The 18,513-nt window shown below is 64.7% G+C and overlaps 2 protein-coding genes across 4 annotated transcripts in view; one reads left to right on the top strand and one right to left on the bottom strand.

The window, feature by feature from the left end:
- DNAI4 (dynein axonemal intermediate chain 4) overlaps positions 1 to 294 on the bottom strand; it is an 80,972-nt gene extending 80,678 nt beyond the window's left edge. The window contains exon 1 of the mRNA XM_044674762.1: positions 45 to 294. Within this exon, the coding sequence (XP_044530697.1) occupies positions 45 to 294 (250 nt within the window). The remainder of the gene's footprint in view (positions 1 to 44) is intronic.
- A 2,985-nt stretch (positions 295 to 3,279) lies between these two features.
- MIER1 (MIER1 transcriptional regulator) overlaps positions 3,280 to 18,513 on the top strand; it is a 31,022-nt gene continuing 15,788 nt past the window's right edge. Inside the window, exons 1-6 of one of the 3 annotated variants that reach the window (XM_044672291.1) lie at positions 3,280 to 4,041; positions 8,282 to 8,427; positions 11,656 to 11,814; positions 13,831 to 13,833; positions 14,048 to 14,177; positions 14,965 to 15,029. In XM_044672291.1, the coding sequence (XP_044528226.1) occupies positions 3,597 to 4,041; positions 8,282 to 8,427; positions 11,656 to 11,814; positions 13,831 to 13,833; positions 14,048 to 14,177; positions 14,965 to 15,029 (948 nt within the window). In that variant the 5' untranslated portion in view covers positions 3,280 to 3,596. Of the gene's footprint in view, positions 4,042 to 6,382; positions 6,440 to 8,281; positions 8,428 to 11,655; positions 11,815 to 13,830; positions 13,834 to 14,047; positions 14,178 to 14,964; positions 15,030 to 18,513 lie in introns of those variants that run through there. The other 2 variants (XM_044672290.1, XM_044672292.1) reach the window with 2 other exon arrangements.

Genomic DNA, 18,513 nt, shown 5'->3' with positions numbered 1-18,513 from the left:
TCCCGTGGTTGGGGGTGGGGGCGGAGCGGGCGGCCCTTGCGCGCTCGTGGGCTCCGCGGGGCTGCGGCGGTGGCAGGAGCGGTCTCTTGGGCCGCTGGAGTGGCAGGCAGTGGCGGAGGCGGCAGCAAACGGCGTTGTGGGCCCCCCCAGCAGCGCCAGCAGCCGCCCTGCCCGCCCCAGCCCAGCCGCTGAGGCAGCCGACATCCGGGTTCCGGCCAGGCCTCCCCCCCCTGCGCCGCCGCCACCCCCCCGCCCCGCCGCCGCGGAGATGTGAGCCGTCAGAGCGGCCAACATGGCGGAGGTAAGGAGCGGGCGCCCCCGCCCGAAGCGGGCGCCCCCAAAGCGCCGGGCAGGGCCTGTGGGGAGTACTAAAGAAGGGGAGGGAGCCTCCAGGCCGGAGCTGCTGCCACCACTGCCCACCTGTTGCCCCGCTCCGGCCGCCCCGGAACTTAGTTGGGACGGATGGTGTGAGGGAGGGTGGGGACCGGGGCCCTGCTGAGGAGGCTATGAGGGGGCCAGCCAACAAAGTTGCCCGCGGGCCGGGCCCTGAGGACCCCGGGCTCTTCTTCCTGCAACTGGAGCCCCCAGGACCTGGGCTCGATCCTCGGGGGAGCCCAGAGCCTCACCGAGGTGGGGGAGGGCCAGGCCGAACTTCAGCTGCTCCGGCCAGGACAGCCCCCCAGCTGGAGCCTGAGGCACAGGAAGTTGGCCCACTTTTGAGGGCGGGGTGGCCTCGAGCTGCTCCCCATCCCTCCCAAAGGGCCCCATTTCACAGAAACAGAGATTGGCAGCTCGGGGACCCTAAAGGTCGTCTGGAAGGAGGAGTCCGGCCAGGCTCGGGCACTCCCTGCCTCTGCGGTCCCAGGCAGTCTCCCGGGGCTGTGGACAGCCTGGGAGAGGGTCCCCCTGAGACCTGGGCAGGGCTCCGTGTCCTGGATCCCCTTGGGGAGGGAAAGGCTGTCCCTGGCTCTGGACCTCCCTTCGGAGTTCTGGAGCTCTTCTGGAGAGTTTCCAAGAGAATTGCAGGCATTGGAGGGCCATCAGGCTGGCCTGGGGGGTGGGGCAGGTCTGGGGCTAAAGACCCCGACCCTGAGGGAGCAGAGAACAAAGGCGGGGTTTGCGCATTCCTCCAGGCTTTCTAACCCAATAGACCTTTTCTCCTGTTTAGACTCCTCAGTTAGGGATCCTGCTTGTAATTGCATAGAGATTGGGGGTGGGGGTGGGGGAGGAGACAGGCGGAAGAAGACTGAAACCCTCCTGTGGCCCAGGGAGGGAACCCCCAGGGTGTGCCCCCCCCCATAGGACCAGAGGATCTCCGGGCCTGCCAGTGGGAGCTGCTCCCTCTCCCTCACTGCTGGCCCACGTGGGCAGGAGAGGGTTATTGTAACGGGCCACGGGGCAACAGTAGCCCCAGGGAGGGCCTCCAGGGGAGGCTGGGAAGGGCCAGGGCCCCCCCAGAGCACAGTGCTGTGAGTGCCTGCCCCGCTGGGCCTGGAGGCACTGCCTGGCTGTATGACCTTGGACAAGTCACTCATGGAATGCCTTCCCAGGGCTCCCCCTTTTGCCTTGGACCCCTGTGCTGGCTCCTGGGAAAGAAAGTGCTGCCGGAGGCTGGAGGCTGGAGGCTGGAGGCTGGAGGCAGGGAGGAGTCTCCTGGAGGCAGGAGATAACCAGGGCTGGGGCAGGGAGGAGACTTGGCCCCTAGAGCACCCTCCCTTCTGGGCTGCCTCCCAGTCAGTGCAAACAGGGCCCCCCTCTCTGCCCCAGGGGCAGGGGCTCCCCCAGGCAGCCAGGCACTTCCTCCATGGCTTAGTCTTGTAAAATTTTTTTCTTCTAATTTATTTTGCTGATATTTCCCAATTATACGTGAAAAAAGTGCCTGCCTGGAGGCAGCTGGGCAGCTCTGTGGATGGAGGGCCTGGGTTCAAGTCTCCCCGCAGACCCTTCCTAGAGGGGCCTGGCCTGGCCTCATAGACCAAAGAGAAAGTCAAAGTCAGGAAGATAAACTCGGCCATCGATTTAAAGTTCTCCCCCGACGCAGCGGTTGTGCAGGGAGCCGGCTCTGTGCTCTCTCCGTGTGCCATCGGGCGAGGACTATCAGGAAGACTCGCCATCCCGGATTCAGAGCCAGCCTCCGCTCCTTCCTGGCCGGCTGGGTGACCCTGGACAAGTCATTTCCCCTGTCGGCTCCATTTCCTCCTCTGTAAAATGATATGGACGAGGAAATGGCCGCCCGCTGTGGCATCTGCCAGAAGCCCCTCTGGACAGAGGCCGGCCGGAGGATCACCTGACCCTGCCCAGGGCTCCGAACCTCCTGAGAGCATCCGGCGGAGTTCGGTCAGGGCGGCGATTGGAGCCTCACCGACTCTCGGCCTCCCCCCACCCCGGCCGGCCGTCAGGCGTCACCGTGGTTTGTGGCCGCCTGCTGGACGCTCGCTGCCGTCGGGGGACTACGTGGACAGAAGAACCAAACCTGCACAAGGTCCGGCCCCCGCCGAGCGCCCCCCTCCCCCCGCCCCCGAGCTTCCAGGCTCATCCGTAGAACGGCCCATCCGTCAGGGGGCCGCAGATAGCCGAGACCCGGGAGGCGGAAGGGCCGGAGCAGCCTGGGCCTGCGGTCAGTGCGGCAGCCTTCCCACGAGGGCAGGACATGGCTGGTGGGTCATGGGAGAGTCAGCCGGGCTCCAAAAGAGCCCCGAATGGGAAGCTTCAGGCAGCTCTTTGGGGAGCCCCAGAAGAGGCCCGAAGGGGCGGCTCGGTGTGCTCAGGGGGCCTCCTGCGTGTCCTCAGCAGCCCGGGAGCCTCAGCGGGGCGAGAGAGACCCATCCATGCCGTGTCCCCATTCTACAGATGGGGAAACTGAGGCCAGGGACGGTGACCCCCTGGGCCCTCGAGATCCCCCTGGCCCGCATCCCTGCCTCCTCCGCTCCGTCTTGTCACACCTTAAAGGAGCTCCATTCTACAGATAAGGAAACTGAGGCCCATCATGAGCTCATGGCCAAACCCCCGACCGAGGAGTGTCAGAGCCTTCTGGGGCGCCCGTGGCGCGCTCCAGCCCGGGACGCTGGCCGTGAGGACGGCGATGCCTCTCCATTGTGTTTGGGGCTCCTGCAGGGAGATGGTGCCGGGGGTCACCGGCGACTGAGAGAGCTTTTCTGTCCAGCTTCGGTTGTACCCCAAACCCCAGTTTTCTCATTTTTTGGTCGGAGCTGCTGGGATGGTGACCCCAAAGAAAGCGAACCCTGTGAGTGGCTCCCCGCCGGACAGATGCCCCCATTGGGCTTCGGGTCCTCTTAAACAGGGACCGTTGGTAGGACGGTGACTGCTGGGCGCCGCTTCCATCTGTTTTCGGCCAGAAATCGAGGACCCCCCCCCATGTCCTTGCCCGCCTCCTGCCCTCAGAGAACAATCTGGGGTGCACACGGTGCCGGGTTCAAATCCTGCCCCTCACAAGAGCTAGAAGGGGGGGGTACATGTCTCCCCACTGGGGCAGCCTGTCCACTCTGTCCACAGCCTCTTCAGAGCCGGGCACTCCTGGGTCAGACGCCTGAGCTGGACAGCCCGGGCGTGGCCGGAGCCCCTCTGTTTTATCTAAAATGGACCCTTCCAGCCGGCAGCCTCAGCTGTGGCCTTTCCCCCTGCCTCTGCCATTCCCGGCCCTTTTCTTCCATGACACCTCGAGGCGCCGCGGCCTTTGGGATGGCCTCAAACCGGTGCTGAGATGCTGGGGGGGGGGGGGTTCTGGCGCTCCCTTGTGGGCTTCCCCGAGCACTTGGGCCGATGCTGGGCCTGCAGGTAGGTGGTCCTTCCCCGGGGCGCAGGCAGCTGGCGAGCGAGAAGCTCCCCCAAAAGGGCCTAGGCAGGAGGGACCCCAGGAGGCTGAGTCATTGGGAACCGGATGGCGTTTTCTCTGGGTTCTAGACTCCGGCGCTAGGGACGGGGCATGGGTGGGAGGAGCGGCTCGGCCGGCGGCCTCGTGCGCAGGTGCTGACTCTTCTCCCTTTTTCTCTCCTCAGCCTTCTGTCGAGTCTTCCAGCCCAGGTAAGTGTGTTGGATCCTGTCCACCGAGCCTTCTGGGTCTCCTCTTCCCCTGCCCCCGGGGCCTCCCCACCCCGCGCCCCCCTCCGTGCGCAAGGTAGGACACGGCCCCCCGCCATTCCTCCCCGCCCGGGGGCCGCCCCTTCCAGAGCTGGGTTTGAGCTGGGACGGAGAGCGTGTCCGAGAGCGATTCGGGCCTGGGTCCCGCCTGGGGGGTCACCGAGACCACCTGGAGGCCCCCCTCCCCCTTTCCGGCCCAGCGTCCCTCGAGAAGCTCCAGGGAGGGCAGCGAGGAAAGGCCGAAGCAAGCTGTCCCGTCTGCTTCCCGCACATCCGGCGCGTGCCGGAGAAGCGAGTCCTGGGGCTCCCCTTAAAGCTCGGCCTAGACATGTCGGGGAAGGCCAGAGCTGGCCATTTACCTGTTGGCAAACCAGCGAGGAGAGACCTCCCGGGAGGATGCCCCAGCCCAGACGGGAGGGAAGCAGGCCAGGAGGGTCCTGGCCAAGGTCGGAGGAGAGACGAGGCTGCAAAACCTGGCCGGCCGTCACCCCCTGTGGCCGGCTGTCGTCCCCCGTGGCCGGCCGTCGTCCCCCGTGGCCAGCATGCGGGCGTTTCACTTAGAGGTTCTCTGGTCAAGGAAGAGCCATTCAGAAGGGCCGGCGACGAGGGGAAGGGCCGGATGAAGGCTTTCTTCTTCCGTGGATCCGCTTTGTTAGGGTCCCCCGAAGGGCAAAAGGAGCGGCGGCTGGACGTCGCCGAAGCCCTTTTGCGTGGAGGCCGAGTGTCCGGAGCCGGGAAACGAGAAACGAGCCCCCCACGCGGACGGCTCTGCTCCCCGGCGTCCCGCCACGGGCCCAGCCTCCCCCGGCTTGTTCCAGGCCTGGCGGCTGACCCAGCTGGCCCAGCTCGTCCCATCCCTGAAGGACCTTCCCACGAACATGGAACAGCAGGGCCAGCTGGCAGCGGCGGGCGAGGGCGGCGGCAGGGCCTGTCCTTGACCCGACCCGCCTTCGGGCTCGGAAGGATGAACACGGAGGGCTTCTGTGGGCTTTCTCCTGCCCACCTGGGCTGAGACGCCGTCACCGCAGGGTCTCTGGTCCGGTCCCCAGAGGTCAGGGAGGGGCACCTGATGGAGACCCGGCAGGGCGGCCCCATTTCTTCCGTCTCTCCTTCGCTCGTGTTCTGGACAAAACGACACCAGAAGGCGGCGTCGGGCAGCCTCTCCGTTGTCTGGGCCGGCGACGGCGAGCTCCGGTGCTGTCGGCAGAGACTTCAGGCGCCAGTTGGGTGCCGGGCGCAGGGCGGCCACCTGCTGCTCCGCTCGGGGCTCAGACGGCCGGGAAGGCCGAGGCGGGCTCGAGAGAGGAAGCTCAAAGTCTGGTTCTTTTCTGAGGCTGCTTTGGGCCATTCGGCCATCTGCTTGGACCGCTCAGAGGCAGGTCCGAGATCGTCGGCCGAGGAGGGCCTGCACGGCTCAGCGAAGCGCACGGCGAGCTCTCTGTGTTCCTCTTTGGGGCGAGATTCTTCCCAAACGTCTTCTTTAGCGCCTGCCGCTGTTCCCCGAAGGGAGAGCCGGAGGGCGGTTTGCCGGGCACTGCCGGGCTGGGGCTCCCCAAACTCTTCCCTCCCGGCTCAAAAGCCATCCTACGTTTGGGTGCCCTGGGCAGCTTCAGTGACTTGCCCAGGGCCACTCAGCTAAGAAGCACCGGAGGCAGATTTGAACCCAGGACCTCCCGTCTCAGCCTGACACGATCCACCGAGCCGCCCAGTGGCTGCTTTGAGTGGCTCCTCCGTGTCCCTGCTCAGGGCCCTCCTCCTCCTCCTCCTCCAGTGTTGCTCCTGGAGCCTCCTTCCTGCCAGTGCGTCGGAGATGCGTTTTATGGCCACTCAGCCTCGCGCAGACGCTTCTGGAGTCCTGAGTCATTTGTAGCCGAGGAGGAGGTTTCTGGGAGCCCATCGTCGGGCCGGTCCCGTTTCTCCAGGAAGCCATTCCGGCCGCCTCCTGTCGGCCGAGCCCAGCCTGCCGGCGTCTTTGTCGGGTCCGTCCCTCGAGCTGTGCGGAGCCGAGGCAGGGCAGGCCGAAGAATGGAAGGGCCTGTCGTGGCCTCCCCGGACTCCGGACGAGAGTCAGGTCTCGGGCAAGGAGGCACCGGACAGCCGCCACGGCCATCGTGGGAGGGATGGAGAGAGGCCAGCGCGGGGGACGCTCTGGCTGGCCGGGGAGCCCGGATGCAACATCGAAGCCTCGGGGCAGCCCCGTCCCGCTGACCGTCCAGACCCCGCGCCGGGCAGCAGCTCTTCCTTGAAGAGGAGTCAGCGAGGACGATGGAGCCGCCAACTCGTTATCCCAAAACTCCGAGCCGTGGAGCACGAAGAAGGTTTATCTGCACTCGGCACCGAAGTAAGGCTTATTCTGCACTCGAGGCCCGGAAACGCCTCCAGAAGGTCGAGGAAGGCGTGGAGGCTGGCAAGGGGGTCCTTGTGGGGTTTGGGGGCGGCTCCTGTAACGGGGACCTGACGGGCCGGAGCTCCCCATTTCCGAAGGAATCCACACAAATGCTTATTAGGCATCGACTCTGGGCCCAGCGCAGGCCGGCGGCGAGGAGAGACGAGGCCTCGGGGTCAGGGAGCCCAGAGGGGGCGCTTTGGGAAAGGCGAGGGAGGCCAGCGGGGAGAGCACGGCCGGCTCGATTCTGCCCCCTCTTCAGAGCCAGTGAGCCGGAGGGATGGGGAGGACGCCTGGGTCCTGCCTGAGAGGGAAGGAGGCCGCGAGGGCCCGTGGCTGCAGGGAGGCAGGAAGGGGCGCCCCGCTCCGAGCTCCCCCCAGCGCTGCCGAATGAGGGGGAGAAGGGCCGCGGCCCCGCCAGGAGCCACAGGAAACAGAAGGGCCGGAAAGGCTGGTCTTCTCTTAAGGCTCAGTTTACCGTTTACGTGCAGCGATCATTTCCCACCCGAGTTTTCTGAAGCCACAAGACCCAGATTCCCCCCCAGCGATGGTGACCGCCCGATCCGGGCCTCGCACGGACCGTCGTGCAGGGCACATTCCATAGTGTTTGTTTTTGTAAGAGAAAATCCTCAGAAACCCAAACCCCAAAGCCCAAAAAAGTGAAAACTCGCCCGCTTTCGTGTGCCTGCGGAGGGCGGCCGGCAGCCTTTGTCCTCCGGCCCCAGAGGGGCCCTTTTCACGGCAATCGTCCCGCAGTATGGCGGTTACTGAGTGCCGAGTTCTGGTTCTGCTCGTCCCCTTGGCCTCAGCTCCCCAGAAAGGGCAGCTGGGACTCTTTTTGTACGGGGCCCCCCCTTTCATCTCTGGGGTGCAGACCTTGTTAGTGGCACGGCGGGATCGCGGGGCGCCCGGCTCCCGAGCCCTTCCCTCTTGCATGCTTGCACGACGGTTCTGGAAGGGCCAGAGCTCGGCTCTTTCCTCCCCAGCTTCTAGCCGGGCCCGGAGATGGGAGCTCCTGGGTTCAAATCTAGCCTCCGACCATTCATGGCTGGGTGACCGTCCGTGCCCGTGGCCGGGCCCTCCCCACTTTCTGCCTCGGATTCTGAGATGGAAGGGAAAAGCCAGAGAAGAGCGAGCGCCCACCCTCCCTGGGGGGCTTTCTTCGGGGCGCAGGCTCTCCCCCCTCCCCCTTCCCGAGGGCCGCCTACGACCCCCTCCGGAACACAGCCGTGCCCGAGACCCCACGGCTTGTCGGTGCAGAAAAGCCAGCAGGACAGACTTTGTTTTCCTAATTCGAAGACTGGGTAGAGGCCGGGACTGACTCGGGAGGCCGGGAGGGGCTTTGACGGATCGTCGTCCTCAGTGGCGCCCCCGAGACCTCCGGAGCCCACCCTGGGATCCATACAAGAGGGTCAGCTTGGGATGGAGGTCAGCCTCAGACAGAGAAGAGTGCACACGCTTGCACACACATGCACACGCACACACATGCACACACACATGTTTTTCACCTTTACCTTCCATCTTAGAATCAGTAAGAATGAGCCGTTCCACTTCAGTGACTTGCCCAGGGTCACACAGCTAGGAATTAAGGGTCTGAGGCCAGATTTGAACCCAGACCTCTTGGCAGCCACCTCCTGCCTCACAATATGTCTTCCTTAGGCTCTCTGGGGTCCGTCCGGATGCTGTGGGGATCCCCGAGCAGTCTGACCCACAGAACCATCCCTTGGGGGTGGAGGGGGGGGTCCCTGCTGTCGAGCCGCCGTGACTGACCGCCTGCTTCTCTGCTTTCTCTGCCAGGAGGTTCAGCCACGTCGGACGACCATGAGTTTGATCCCTCCGCTGACATGCTGGTCCATGACTTCGATGACGAGCGGACATTAGAAGAGGAAGAGATGATGGAAGGAGAGACAAACTTCAGCTCCGAAATCGAGGATCTGGCGAGGGTCAGTGCGCCCAGGGCTGCCGGGCTGGGGTGGGGTCATCGGCCCTCAGGTTTGGCCTGGGCTCGACCCGCAGGGAGGAGGTGACCGGGGGGGGGGGGGCGGGGAAGGGTTTTCCGCTGGGTCGGTTCCATCTCGGTCCCTCAGAGGAGCCCCTCCAGGAACATGAGACAGGACACGCGTGCTCAGAGCACCGGCCAAGGCATGGCCAGAACCCCGGAAAGCAGGACACCCGCGTCCAGTTCATTCAGGACTTCCGGAAGTCAGGACTCCCCCGTGGACGCAGCTCCCCGAAGGAGAGCCGGAGCCCCCCGGAAGCCTCCGAGACGCGGGATGGGGCGAACCCTCCAGGGCGAACCCTTCCCGTCCCAGCTGTCCGGGAGGTCCGAGGCCGCCGACGTGTGCCGGCAGAGCGTCCGGACGGTCCGTCCTGGGCGGCGTCTCTCCTGTGCTCGGCCATCCTGAGAGAGGAGGAAGGGCAGAGCCGGGCTGGCCTCGCCGCGGTCCCTAGATCGGGGGACTTTCCTTTCTTTTTCCTTTAAGCTTTAAAGATATTTGGGGTAACCCGCAGCATCGTCGGCTTCCTCCGTCCTTTGGGGAAACGCTTTCAGAACACGGTTTTTCCGAGGGCCCAAAGCGCCACCCCATGCACGGCTAGAGAACGGCGTCATGGCCGCCGCGAGGACCGGCCCTCTGTCCGGCAGACCCTGAGAAGGCCACGAGGGGGCCGAGGACTCTGGCCGCAGGACCCTGGGCGAGCTTCGGCCGGCCTCCGCTTCCTCCTCTGTAAAATGGGCTGCAGAAGCAAATGGCCGAGCGCCCCCGAGAACCCCCCCAGGCACCCAGAGAATCGGACAGGACCAAACGGCCCCCAAAAGGAGGCCGAGATCCGCCTCCTTTCTTTAAGAAGGGCCCGAACCAAGCTCCGGGCCCTGACCTGGAGGACAGGAATGTCTTCGGTGGCGAGAATGCTCGGAGAAGCTTCCTCCCCCGCCTCTCTGTGGAGGGCCTCCTGGCCGGGGGGCGGCCGGCACCAAGGCTGCCACCCGCCGCTCCGCCGCGGGCTTCTTCGGACCTGCGAAGGGCAGTCACGGCCGAGCGACCGGCCTCTTCCGTCCTAGAGTCAGCGCCGGGCGTCGCTTCCAAGGCAGAAGGGCCGTTGGGGCAAGGCCACGGCGGTGAAGTGACTCGCCCAGGGTCACCCAGCTGGGAAATGTCTGAGGCCAGATCGGAACCCAGGACCGCCCATCTCTATCCACTGAGCCATCCCGCTGCCTCCTTTACTCACTCCATTGAACTCTTCCTGCTTTCCGTGGCTGTCTTAGAGGAATCCCTTGTTTTCAAGAGGGAGAACCAGGACCTGGGACTGACACTCGGCCCTCTAAAGATAGAAGAAAAGCCCACGTGGGTGCCTTCATCTGCAGTGAGCCACACTCCGACCTTTGGGGCTGCACCTTCACCCCCCCCAAATCCTCACCTTCTGTCGGAGCATTGCCCAGAGCCACGCAGCTAGGAAGTGCCTGAGGCTAGACTCGAACCCAGGACCTCCGGCCTCCAGGCCTGCCCCATCTGCCTCCATCTCCTGGGGAAGCTGGCACTGATGGGAGCCCTTTTTCCCTCTCCCTGGGGGAAGCCGATGAAATCCTCTTCTCTGTCCCTCTCCGAATGGTCAGGCCGCTCGGACGGCTGGCGGGACGTGTCATTGCTGCCTGGGAGGCCGGTCCTCGGGGTGGGCGCGGGCGCAGCCGGGCGCCTCGTAGATTCCTGCTCGCGGAGGTCAAAGGTACAAGACGGGCCCGTCCTGTGAGTTTCCGGCTCACCCCGTTTGGCCGTCCACCCCTCCGGCAGAGGCTGGAGCCCGTCCCGAGGACCCCCGACCTGCGGACGCCCCCCGCAGGCCCAAACCGCCTTACCCTGGGAGCGGGAGGGGGCGGCTCCGGCCCGGCCACCTCTCTGGGCCTCGGCTTCCCCGTCAGCCAGAGGGGCCCGAGGCTCGAGATGTCCAGGGAGGGAGGGTCCGTGTGGCGCCCGTCCACGTGGCGGTTAGGGTTGTGCTTCAGGGAAAACCTCCTGACTCGCCCTTTGGTTTTCCTTCTGGTCGTTGGATATGGGCAAGGCTGGGACCCAGGAAGGCCGGACACTTGGCCGTCCTTCCCTGCCTCCGGCATGGCCCGTGCAGAGAACGGCCCCTCCTTGGTCCTTGGCTAGACAGGCTCCGAGGTCTGCCCTGGCCCACGGCAGGCAGCCGGTGCTGGTGGCTTGGGGGGCTTCCGGGGGTCTGGGCTGTCCAGCCCCGGCCGCATCCGGCCCCAGGACCTCCCTGGCGAGGCCTGCTGGGCTCTCCTGCGCCCTCACTTCCCCTTCTCCATCAGTGTGTCTCGTCACTGCTTCCCCTCCTTCCAAACGTCCTCCACTTGCTGGCTGGCCCCGGAGTCCGGGCTCTGCTCCCCTCTTTCTGCCCCCCTTCTCCTTCCCTCGGCGCCTCCTCTCCCTTTCCCTTCCCTTCCCATCATCGAGCCCGATGTGCCTCTCTCTACCTGCTGGCTCAGTGCTTCGACTCTGACTTCCCCTCGATGCCCAGGACTCCCTCGTTAGCCACAGGGCCCGGGGGGTCCCCCAGCCCGGCGACCCCTTCTCATTTCCAGGAGGTGCCTCCCAGGCCCGCCCGAGTTTGGCCCTTCTGCCCCCAAAGGGCCTGCCCGTCCTTTCTCCCCCGAGCCAAGGGCCCGCCTCGCATGGGGCGATCCGACCGGACGGCCGCCTCCCCAGGTCCCGTCTGGGAGCATTTGGGGTGGCGGCCGAGTCTCGGGCGCCTTCCTTCCGCACAGAACCCCAGGAAGAGCAGACCCTGCCGTCTCCCCAGGCCCCCCTCCATCTCTGGTCAGGCAGCCACCCTGTGAGGAACGGGCCCGGCCGTCAGCCCTGCGCCCCCTCCCAGCTCTTCCCCTCGAGGGCTGGCGCTCTTCAGGAAGCCGTCGGACGTGAAGGGGGCAGAGAGGGCGCCAGGCCCCGAGCCGGGAGGTCTAGCGTGGCCCCCCACATTCTTCTGTGTCACGGAGCTGAGCCCAGGGCAGGGAGAGAAAGGGGGGCCCTGCCACGGGAAATGACCCTTTAGCGGCTGCGGGCAGAGGCTCCCCCCCACCCCAGAACCCGGGGAGGGGCTCAGGCTGCCTTCTTCGTGTCTGTGGTGGTGGGAGAGTCCGACCTGGAGTCCGTCTGTTTGTCTGGCAGGAAGGGGACATGCCGATTCACGAGCTGCTCAGCCTTTACGGCTACGACAGTGCCGTGCGGCTGCCTGAGGAAGAGGAGGAGGAGGAGGAGGAGGAGGAAGGGGAAGATGACGAAGATGTCGACAACGATGAGAACAGCGGGTGTAGCGGAGAAAACAAAGTAAGTGCGTTGGTTCAGAGGGAGGCTGTTGTGAGCTGCCTTCCTGGAGGCCGCTCGAAGGAGAGCCCCGACTCCCGCGTAGTCCATCGCTGAGTCGGGCGGACGCTCTCAGAGCGGCGGGAGCTGCCGGGCTCAGCAGGATGCCCTCTGCGGAGCGGGCTGGACCGGGGTTCGGCCAGCGCCTCCTGCCCTCCCCTTCGCCTCTGGCCACCAGCTGCCAAAGGCCCGGGCTCCGGGCCAGGCTCTCCTCTGAGGCGCTGACCCGTCCGCTTGGATCCTGAAGAGCTCCGAGCCCGTAGCTGGCAGGTGCAGCGTCCGGCCGAGCCTCGGTTTCCTCGTTTCGTTTTCAGAACGGAGGTGACGACGGGACGCGTTAGCCCAGCAGTCCCCTGACGGCCGGGGGTTCAAGGGCTGTCAATTCTGTCTTGATAGCATCTCTTGTGGACACCCCCTTCTGTGCCACAAAGCTGCCACCCCGGGGGAGGCCCTTCCCCCAGCACCATTACAGTAGCTGCTCCCTGGGGTCCTGGGTTCAAGTCTCTCCTCCCTCCAGTCCCTCTTCCACGCACCTGCCGCGTGGGTCTTCCCAAAGCAGGCCTAATCATGCCAGTGGTGCCGCTAGGATCAGAAACGAGCCCCCCCTTTTAGGTTGGAAAGCGCCAGTCCTGGGGCCCCTTCCCGTCCCCACATGCTCGAGGATCCAGGGACGCGGCCTGGCTGGTCCTGGTGAGCCAACGGGCCGGGCTCCCTGGGCGGCCCCCAGGCTGGCCATTCTTTTTGCTCATCTCCGCCCCGGCCTCTCCTCTGGGGCTCCATTTTCTCAGTGAGTGACAGCGTGAAGCAGGCTTCGTGTGGGAGGCCTCGGTGCCTCCTCATTTCCCCCCTAATTCCCCGCTGTCGGTTCTCAGCAGCCCCTGGCTGTGCGGGGGGCTCCCAGCACCGTGGCGGCCAGGCAGAGGGGCCTGTGGGCTGGGAGAGGCCTCCGAAAGCTCCCTTCTCTCGCTCTCTTGCTCTCTCGCTCTCTCGCTCTCTCGCTCTCTCGCTCTCTCGCTCTCTCGCTCTCTCGCTCTCTGGAGGCCGCCTGCCCGCCCGGGTGCAGAGCCTCAATCACAAGGTCTGCTCCAGGGCTTTGGGGCTCCGTGTAGAGTTTCTGACTTCCGAGGACATTTCTCTGAGGCCTCCTCCATGCGTGCCCCCCACTCGGCAGATGGCTCGGGAAGGGGAGGGCCGAGGAGGGAGCCTGGCACCCCCTCACCCAGAGAAAGAGGCAGCAGAGGTGGGTGGGGAGGCCCGGCCTAAAGGGACGTCTCTGGATGGGGCGGCTACGGAGAGCCGGGCGAGGGCTGGCCCGGAGATCAGCAGGGACGGGAAAATCAGATTGGTTCGGTGGCGGCAGTTAAAAGGGTGGCTTCTCCGGCCGCCGGCCCCCGAGATGGCCTCCCAAGACGGGAGAGTCGGGGCTCCGCGGGCGCCTCGTGTTTCGTCAGCATCCCTGGCCTTTCCCGGCCTGGATTTGTATCCGTGCAGCCCTGTGCGGGGCGTCTCCAGGCTGGCTTTACGTTAGTGAGGACACACCGGGGGCCAGCTGGGATGACCGAGGCAGCGGCATCCTTTTTGTCTGGACGATGCCAGCCCCGTGTTGTAAGGATTAAAAATGAAAGGCTGGACTACCCGTATAAAAACGTGGTCACCCAAGTCAGGATGACTTTTATGGTAGTTTATTTACAAAAGGAGAAAGAGTGAAAGTCAGGAAATGAGAGAGACAATAGATGATTACTCTGGCCTGGTCCGAGCCAGGCAGGGCTTCAGAGGCCCCAGCAAAGAGGGGCCCAGAAGTAAACTAAACAAGGGTTCCAGCCACGAAGCTTCCTCCAAGATGAGGGGCCCCCCCGGAGTCTGGTGCCTCCAGAAAAGCCAGGAAAGGAGTCGCCCTTTTCACTCACCCACGTGGTAGTCCTAAGGGAAAACCCAAGAGCAGGCGGCCGGAGCTCCCTCGAGCGAAAGAGCTCGACACAGGAAGTTCCTCCCCCTTTATAGACCTCCTTTCGTCACTTCCTGCGCCTTCCTGCCATTTTACGGGGCCCGAGGGCAGCTTTGGCTTTGCTTAGGACCGCCCAGTGGGCAGTCAGTCGTGTCTCTTCGCCCCCCGCCATCTCACACGTGGGTCACAGACCTCCCCGAGCTTCGGGACTCGCTGTAGCGGGGCAGGAGCCTAACTGATTTCTGTGCGCAGGAGAACATCAAGGACTCGTCAGGCCAGGAAGATGAAACGCAGTCGTCCAACGAAGACCCGGCCCAGTCGGCGGCCTCTCAGGACGCGCAGGAGATGATCCGCCCGCGGCGCTGCAAATACTTCGATACAAGTAGGTGGCCCGAGCGGGCTCCGTGCTCCCCCCCCCCCCCCCCCCGCTCCCTTCTGCCCCGTCAGAGCACCGGCTCCGAGGGCCTTGTTGTTCACTTTGGTACTGGGCCGCTGCCGGGGAAGCTCCAGGAGAGCCGTGCCGGCCTGGCCCCGGCGAGTACGGCTGGGCGAAGGAACCAGCGGCTGGCGGGCAGCACCCACAAGTGGGACAGGCTGGGGAGGCCAGGAGGGCCCCTGGGGTGCTGCGTCCTCGGCTGGGCCTCATCGGGGTCCCTCCCCAGGGTGGCGTTCATTGGCCAAGGCCCCCCTTCCCGGGATGGAGCGCGGCAGGCGGGAGGGGAGGGTGCTGGGATTCACAGCGGAGCATCTGCGGCTTGGAGCACGCTGAGAGAGTCCCAGCAAGCCCTGAGCCATCTGGGCGTCCCGGCGGGTTCTCGGGGCTGCTCTCGAGGCTTGTGTGCGAGGCGGGCCCGGCTCCGCTGCTTCTAGCTGGCTTTTCTTGTGAGAGACCACTTGGAATTCGCTCCCAGGACCCTTAGCTAAGGGACCCCCGAATCGAAGCCTCTCAGCCTTGAGTTTCTGCCGTTCTGATGCGGCTCCAGCCGGCTTCTCCTGCCCTGCTTGGGCTCCGTCCCCCACTTCCGTCCTTTCCGGCCTGGCCCGCCTCCTCCCTGCGGCCCCTCCTGCAGTGACCGTGCTGGGCTGTCCGAGAATGGCGGGGGCCGCAGCTGGACAGGCGGGCAGGCCGGCTCTGGGTACCCCCGCTGACGCTCTCTTCTGTGTTCCAGACAGCGAAATCGAAGAAGAGTCGGAGGAAGACGAAGACTACATTCCATCGGAAGACTGGAAAAAGGTATTTGGGCCCCTCGCCCTGAGCCGGCGCCCCCGAGGGTGCCGCGAGCCAGGCTCTCCCTGCTCCCCACCTAGAGAGGGCTTCCTCTGACCCATTTCCAAATGTAGACAGAACCGGCCAGAGCCTCGCGCTCCGATGGCTCCTGGGGCCGCCCCGGCCCGCCTGAGCAGGGCGCCGACACGTCCCAGGTTGGCTGGCGGAGACCCAACCTCATGGAAAGAGAAGCCCCTTCCCAGCTTTGAGTTCAGAAGACGGGGTGCTTGTGGCTCGGGGCTGGGAGGGCCCCCGGGGTCATCCAGCCCCTTCCTCGGCACCCTGAGGGGGAGCGCAGGCTCGGGGCGGCCTCGGCACTTTCCCCTTGTCTTCTCCGGCTCCTTCATCCTCACTGGCTTCCGCTGGACCCTCTCGCTCAGGGGTTCCCAGACTGTTTTGGCCTGCCGCCCCCTTTCCAGAATGAATATTACTTAGCGCCCTGGAAGCTACTTTTTTTTTTTTTAATAGCAATGAATAGGAAAGAGAAATGCATTCACGTTTCTGCCTTTTTCGTAAAATACAGTAAAGAAAGGTGTGAATTAGGAACGTTGAACGTTGAAATTATGAAACTATTTATTGACCTCCGAATAGAACGGAACGCAAAAAAGGGAAAACTTTGGAAATCTTCTTAACGAGGAGGAGGAGGAGGAGGCTGGCGTGCTGCTGCCATTCAGGCATCCTCGGCTCTGCGTCAGCCGTTATGGGAAGTCGCCGCCATTGACTCTTTGCACTTGGCTTCTCTTTTCTGGTGAATAAATTGGTGCCGCGCTGAAGCCACGTTCCAGAATGCTCTGCTTAAACCTCCCTGACCGGCTGCAGTGATGCCGAGGCAGAAGAGGGCCGAGGCTGGGCCGCCCTGGGACGCTGGTGCTGTCGTCCTCCCGTTTGTCAGCTGTGGAGACGGAGGCAAACCAGATAGCTAGGAAGAGGCCGAGACTGCATTTGAACCCCAGGCTCAGGCTTTGCCCCCTTCCTGCCCCCGGCTTGTACGTCCGGTCTGCGTCCTGGAGCCCCGAATTAGAGTCGAGAGAGACCCCACAGAACCCCCTCTTCGGTGGAAGGCGCCATTGCTGGGGCGTGAATGAGGCAGAGCCGTGGCGCGCGCCGGCCTTTCCGCTCTCTTCTTGACGGAGCCGACGGCCCCGAAGCCGAGCGTCCCGAGACAAGAGGGGCCTCCAGCGAGTCAGAAAGCGGCGTTTCTGCACTTCCACGGCCCAAGTTCTCATTGCTATGTGCAGCAACCCAGCGGCCTCGGACCCCCGCCCTTCCCCACCGGCTGGAGTTGAGCCCCCCACGAGCCCCCACCCCCACGTCCCTTCTGTTTTCAGTTTGACGGTCTGGGAGGACCCCCCTCCCCCCAGGGCACTCGAGGAGCCCCAGAACTGGTCAGATCACCCCTTGGGCCCCCCAGAGCCTCTGCTGCTTGGAGTCGATGCCCCGGCCTGGGCAGACCCTGTCTGCGGAACGGGGAGGAGATGTGTCCGTCGTGTGCTTCAGCGGCCCAGAGAAGGCTCCGAGAGCCCGGCCGCCCGCCCTCTGCCCCCCGGCCAGCCCCGCAGCACCCCGGGGCCAGGCACCACGAGGAAGGCTTCTCCTACATGGATGTGGCCGGCCAGCCAGGCAGAGCAGGGACTCCGAAGTGGCCTCTCGAGACCCAGCAGGCCGTTTTTCAGGCTTTCTTGGCTCCGGGCACCCGCTGCCGAGCCCTCTTCAGAGGAGCGGCCCATCTCGGGCCGAGGAGCACCGCTGAGTCCCAGGACCAGCAGACGGGGAAGAAGCCTTTGGGCCTCTCGGAGTTGTGTCCTAAAGCGCGAGGCCCTCCAGAGGAGAGGCCCGCGCTAAGAGAGTCCTCTAAGCGTCCTCGGCCAGCACATGGGGGGCCTCGAGCACCTCTGGGGAGTCGGCTGGGGGGCTGCACACCGGACCAAGATGCTGCCGCTTCCAGGATCTGAACAGGAACTAGGACGGGACCAACCTGCAAACCCTGGAGCCCACCCCGGAGGCAGCCTGTCCAGGCGACTGACCCACTCCTGAGGGCTCTTTGAGGCCCATCATGGATCCGAGCCTAGACCTGGCCGGCCGTCTGCCTCTTCGCCCATCTTTGTCTCTTCCACGAGCCTTAGCCAGCCCGGTGCCAAGATCCGCCTCTGCCCGCCTGCGAAGCCGACCCAAGAAGGACGCGGCTTTGGTCTGACCCGGATTGTTCTCGGGGAAGCCCGGCTGGCTCGGGCGAGCCCCGCTTCCTCCTCCCTGGCCATCCCTTTTAGCAGCACGTTCTGGAAGTGCCTTCCTCGAAGACGGCTCACACGAAGGGCCCGGCGAGGCCTAGACGCGTCTTCTACCCTGGCCGCGGGGAGAAGGACGTTTGGGGACGCCTCTTGGCAACGACGCGTGGACGGGACAGAAGCCGGCCTGAGTGCCGGGCACGAGGGGCCCGTTTTCCTCCGAAGGGCTGAGGGAACCCCTGCAGGTTCTGTCTGTGTCCGCGGTGCTCCGGAGGCTCCCCGGGCCCTTGCTGTGCTGGGAGAGATGCGGCCAGCTCGAGAAGAGAACAAGCGCTCCAAGGCCAGCCGGGGGCCCCGAGGCTCCTCCTCATGCCTGAGCCCTGCTAGTGGGTGGCCTTGTGCGTGGGGGGATCACAGGAAGACAGAGGGTCCCCCCCAAACCGGCTCTTGCTCCTCCTCCCCGAGCTGACCAGCCAGCGAGGCTTCCGGTGCCCACCACGGAGCCCCGGCTCCCCCCGGGTGACCATCCCCCCTCCTGGCTGTGCCCACGTCTCGGAGGACGTCGTCCCCCCAGAATTCTTGTTTATGATTGTTGTCATCTTGCTCGCGCCCCTGAGGAATAGAACTCTATTTCTGTGGAGTCTCACAGCGTCAGTCCTGGGGCTTTGTCTCGGGCAGAAGTTCTGGCCGGCTCCCAAAAAGCAGCCCAGCTTTCTGCCTGCCTTCGAGGAAACCCTCCCCCCCCCCCAGGTGTGCCCCGGCCGGCCCCCATCCCGGATCCCTCCGTACTAGTGAGTCTGTTCTGCCTTTAAAGCCCGGGAAGAGGAAGAGGCGGGTCCCCTGCTCCCGGGGGGCCGTCAGCCGCTTTCTTAGCATTCTCTCCAAGGGTTCTGGTTCTCCGGGTCCAGCCGTGGTTCTGCACAGCCCGAGGCGTTTGGGGCCTTTTCTTCTCTGCCATCCCCCCACCCACATTTGTTGAGTTCATGAAGTTTCTGATACTGGATTTGGATCGTGTTTTACTTACCGGGAATTGTCAGCACCCAAAATCCTTCCTTTCTGTTGCTTCTATTTGCCCCCCTTTTAATTGCCCCCCTTTTAATTGCCCCGCGATATCGCAGACGGATGATACTTGTAAGTAATCCCTCGACTTGCCCTCGCCTCATTATGACGAATGTTTTCATCCAGGCATCTGCAAGCACTTAACTCTGATTAACTCATTAATTCTT

Source organism: Gracilinanus agilis, chromosome 4 (assembly GCF_016433145.1).
Source record: "Gracilinanus agilis isolate LMUSP501 chromosome 4, AgileGrace, whole genome shotgun sequence".
Lineage (NCBI taxonomy): Eukaryota > Metazoa > Chordata > Mammalia > Didelphimorphia > Didelphidae > Gracilinanus > Gracilinanus agilis.
Note: the sequence above shows the minus strand (reverse complement) of the source record. Positions and strands in the feature narration are given on the sequence as shown.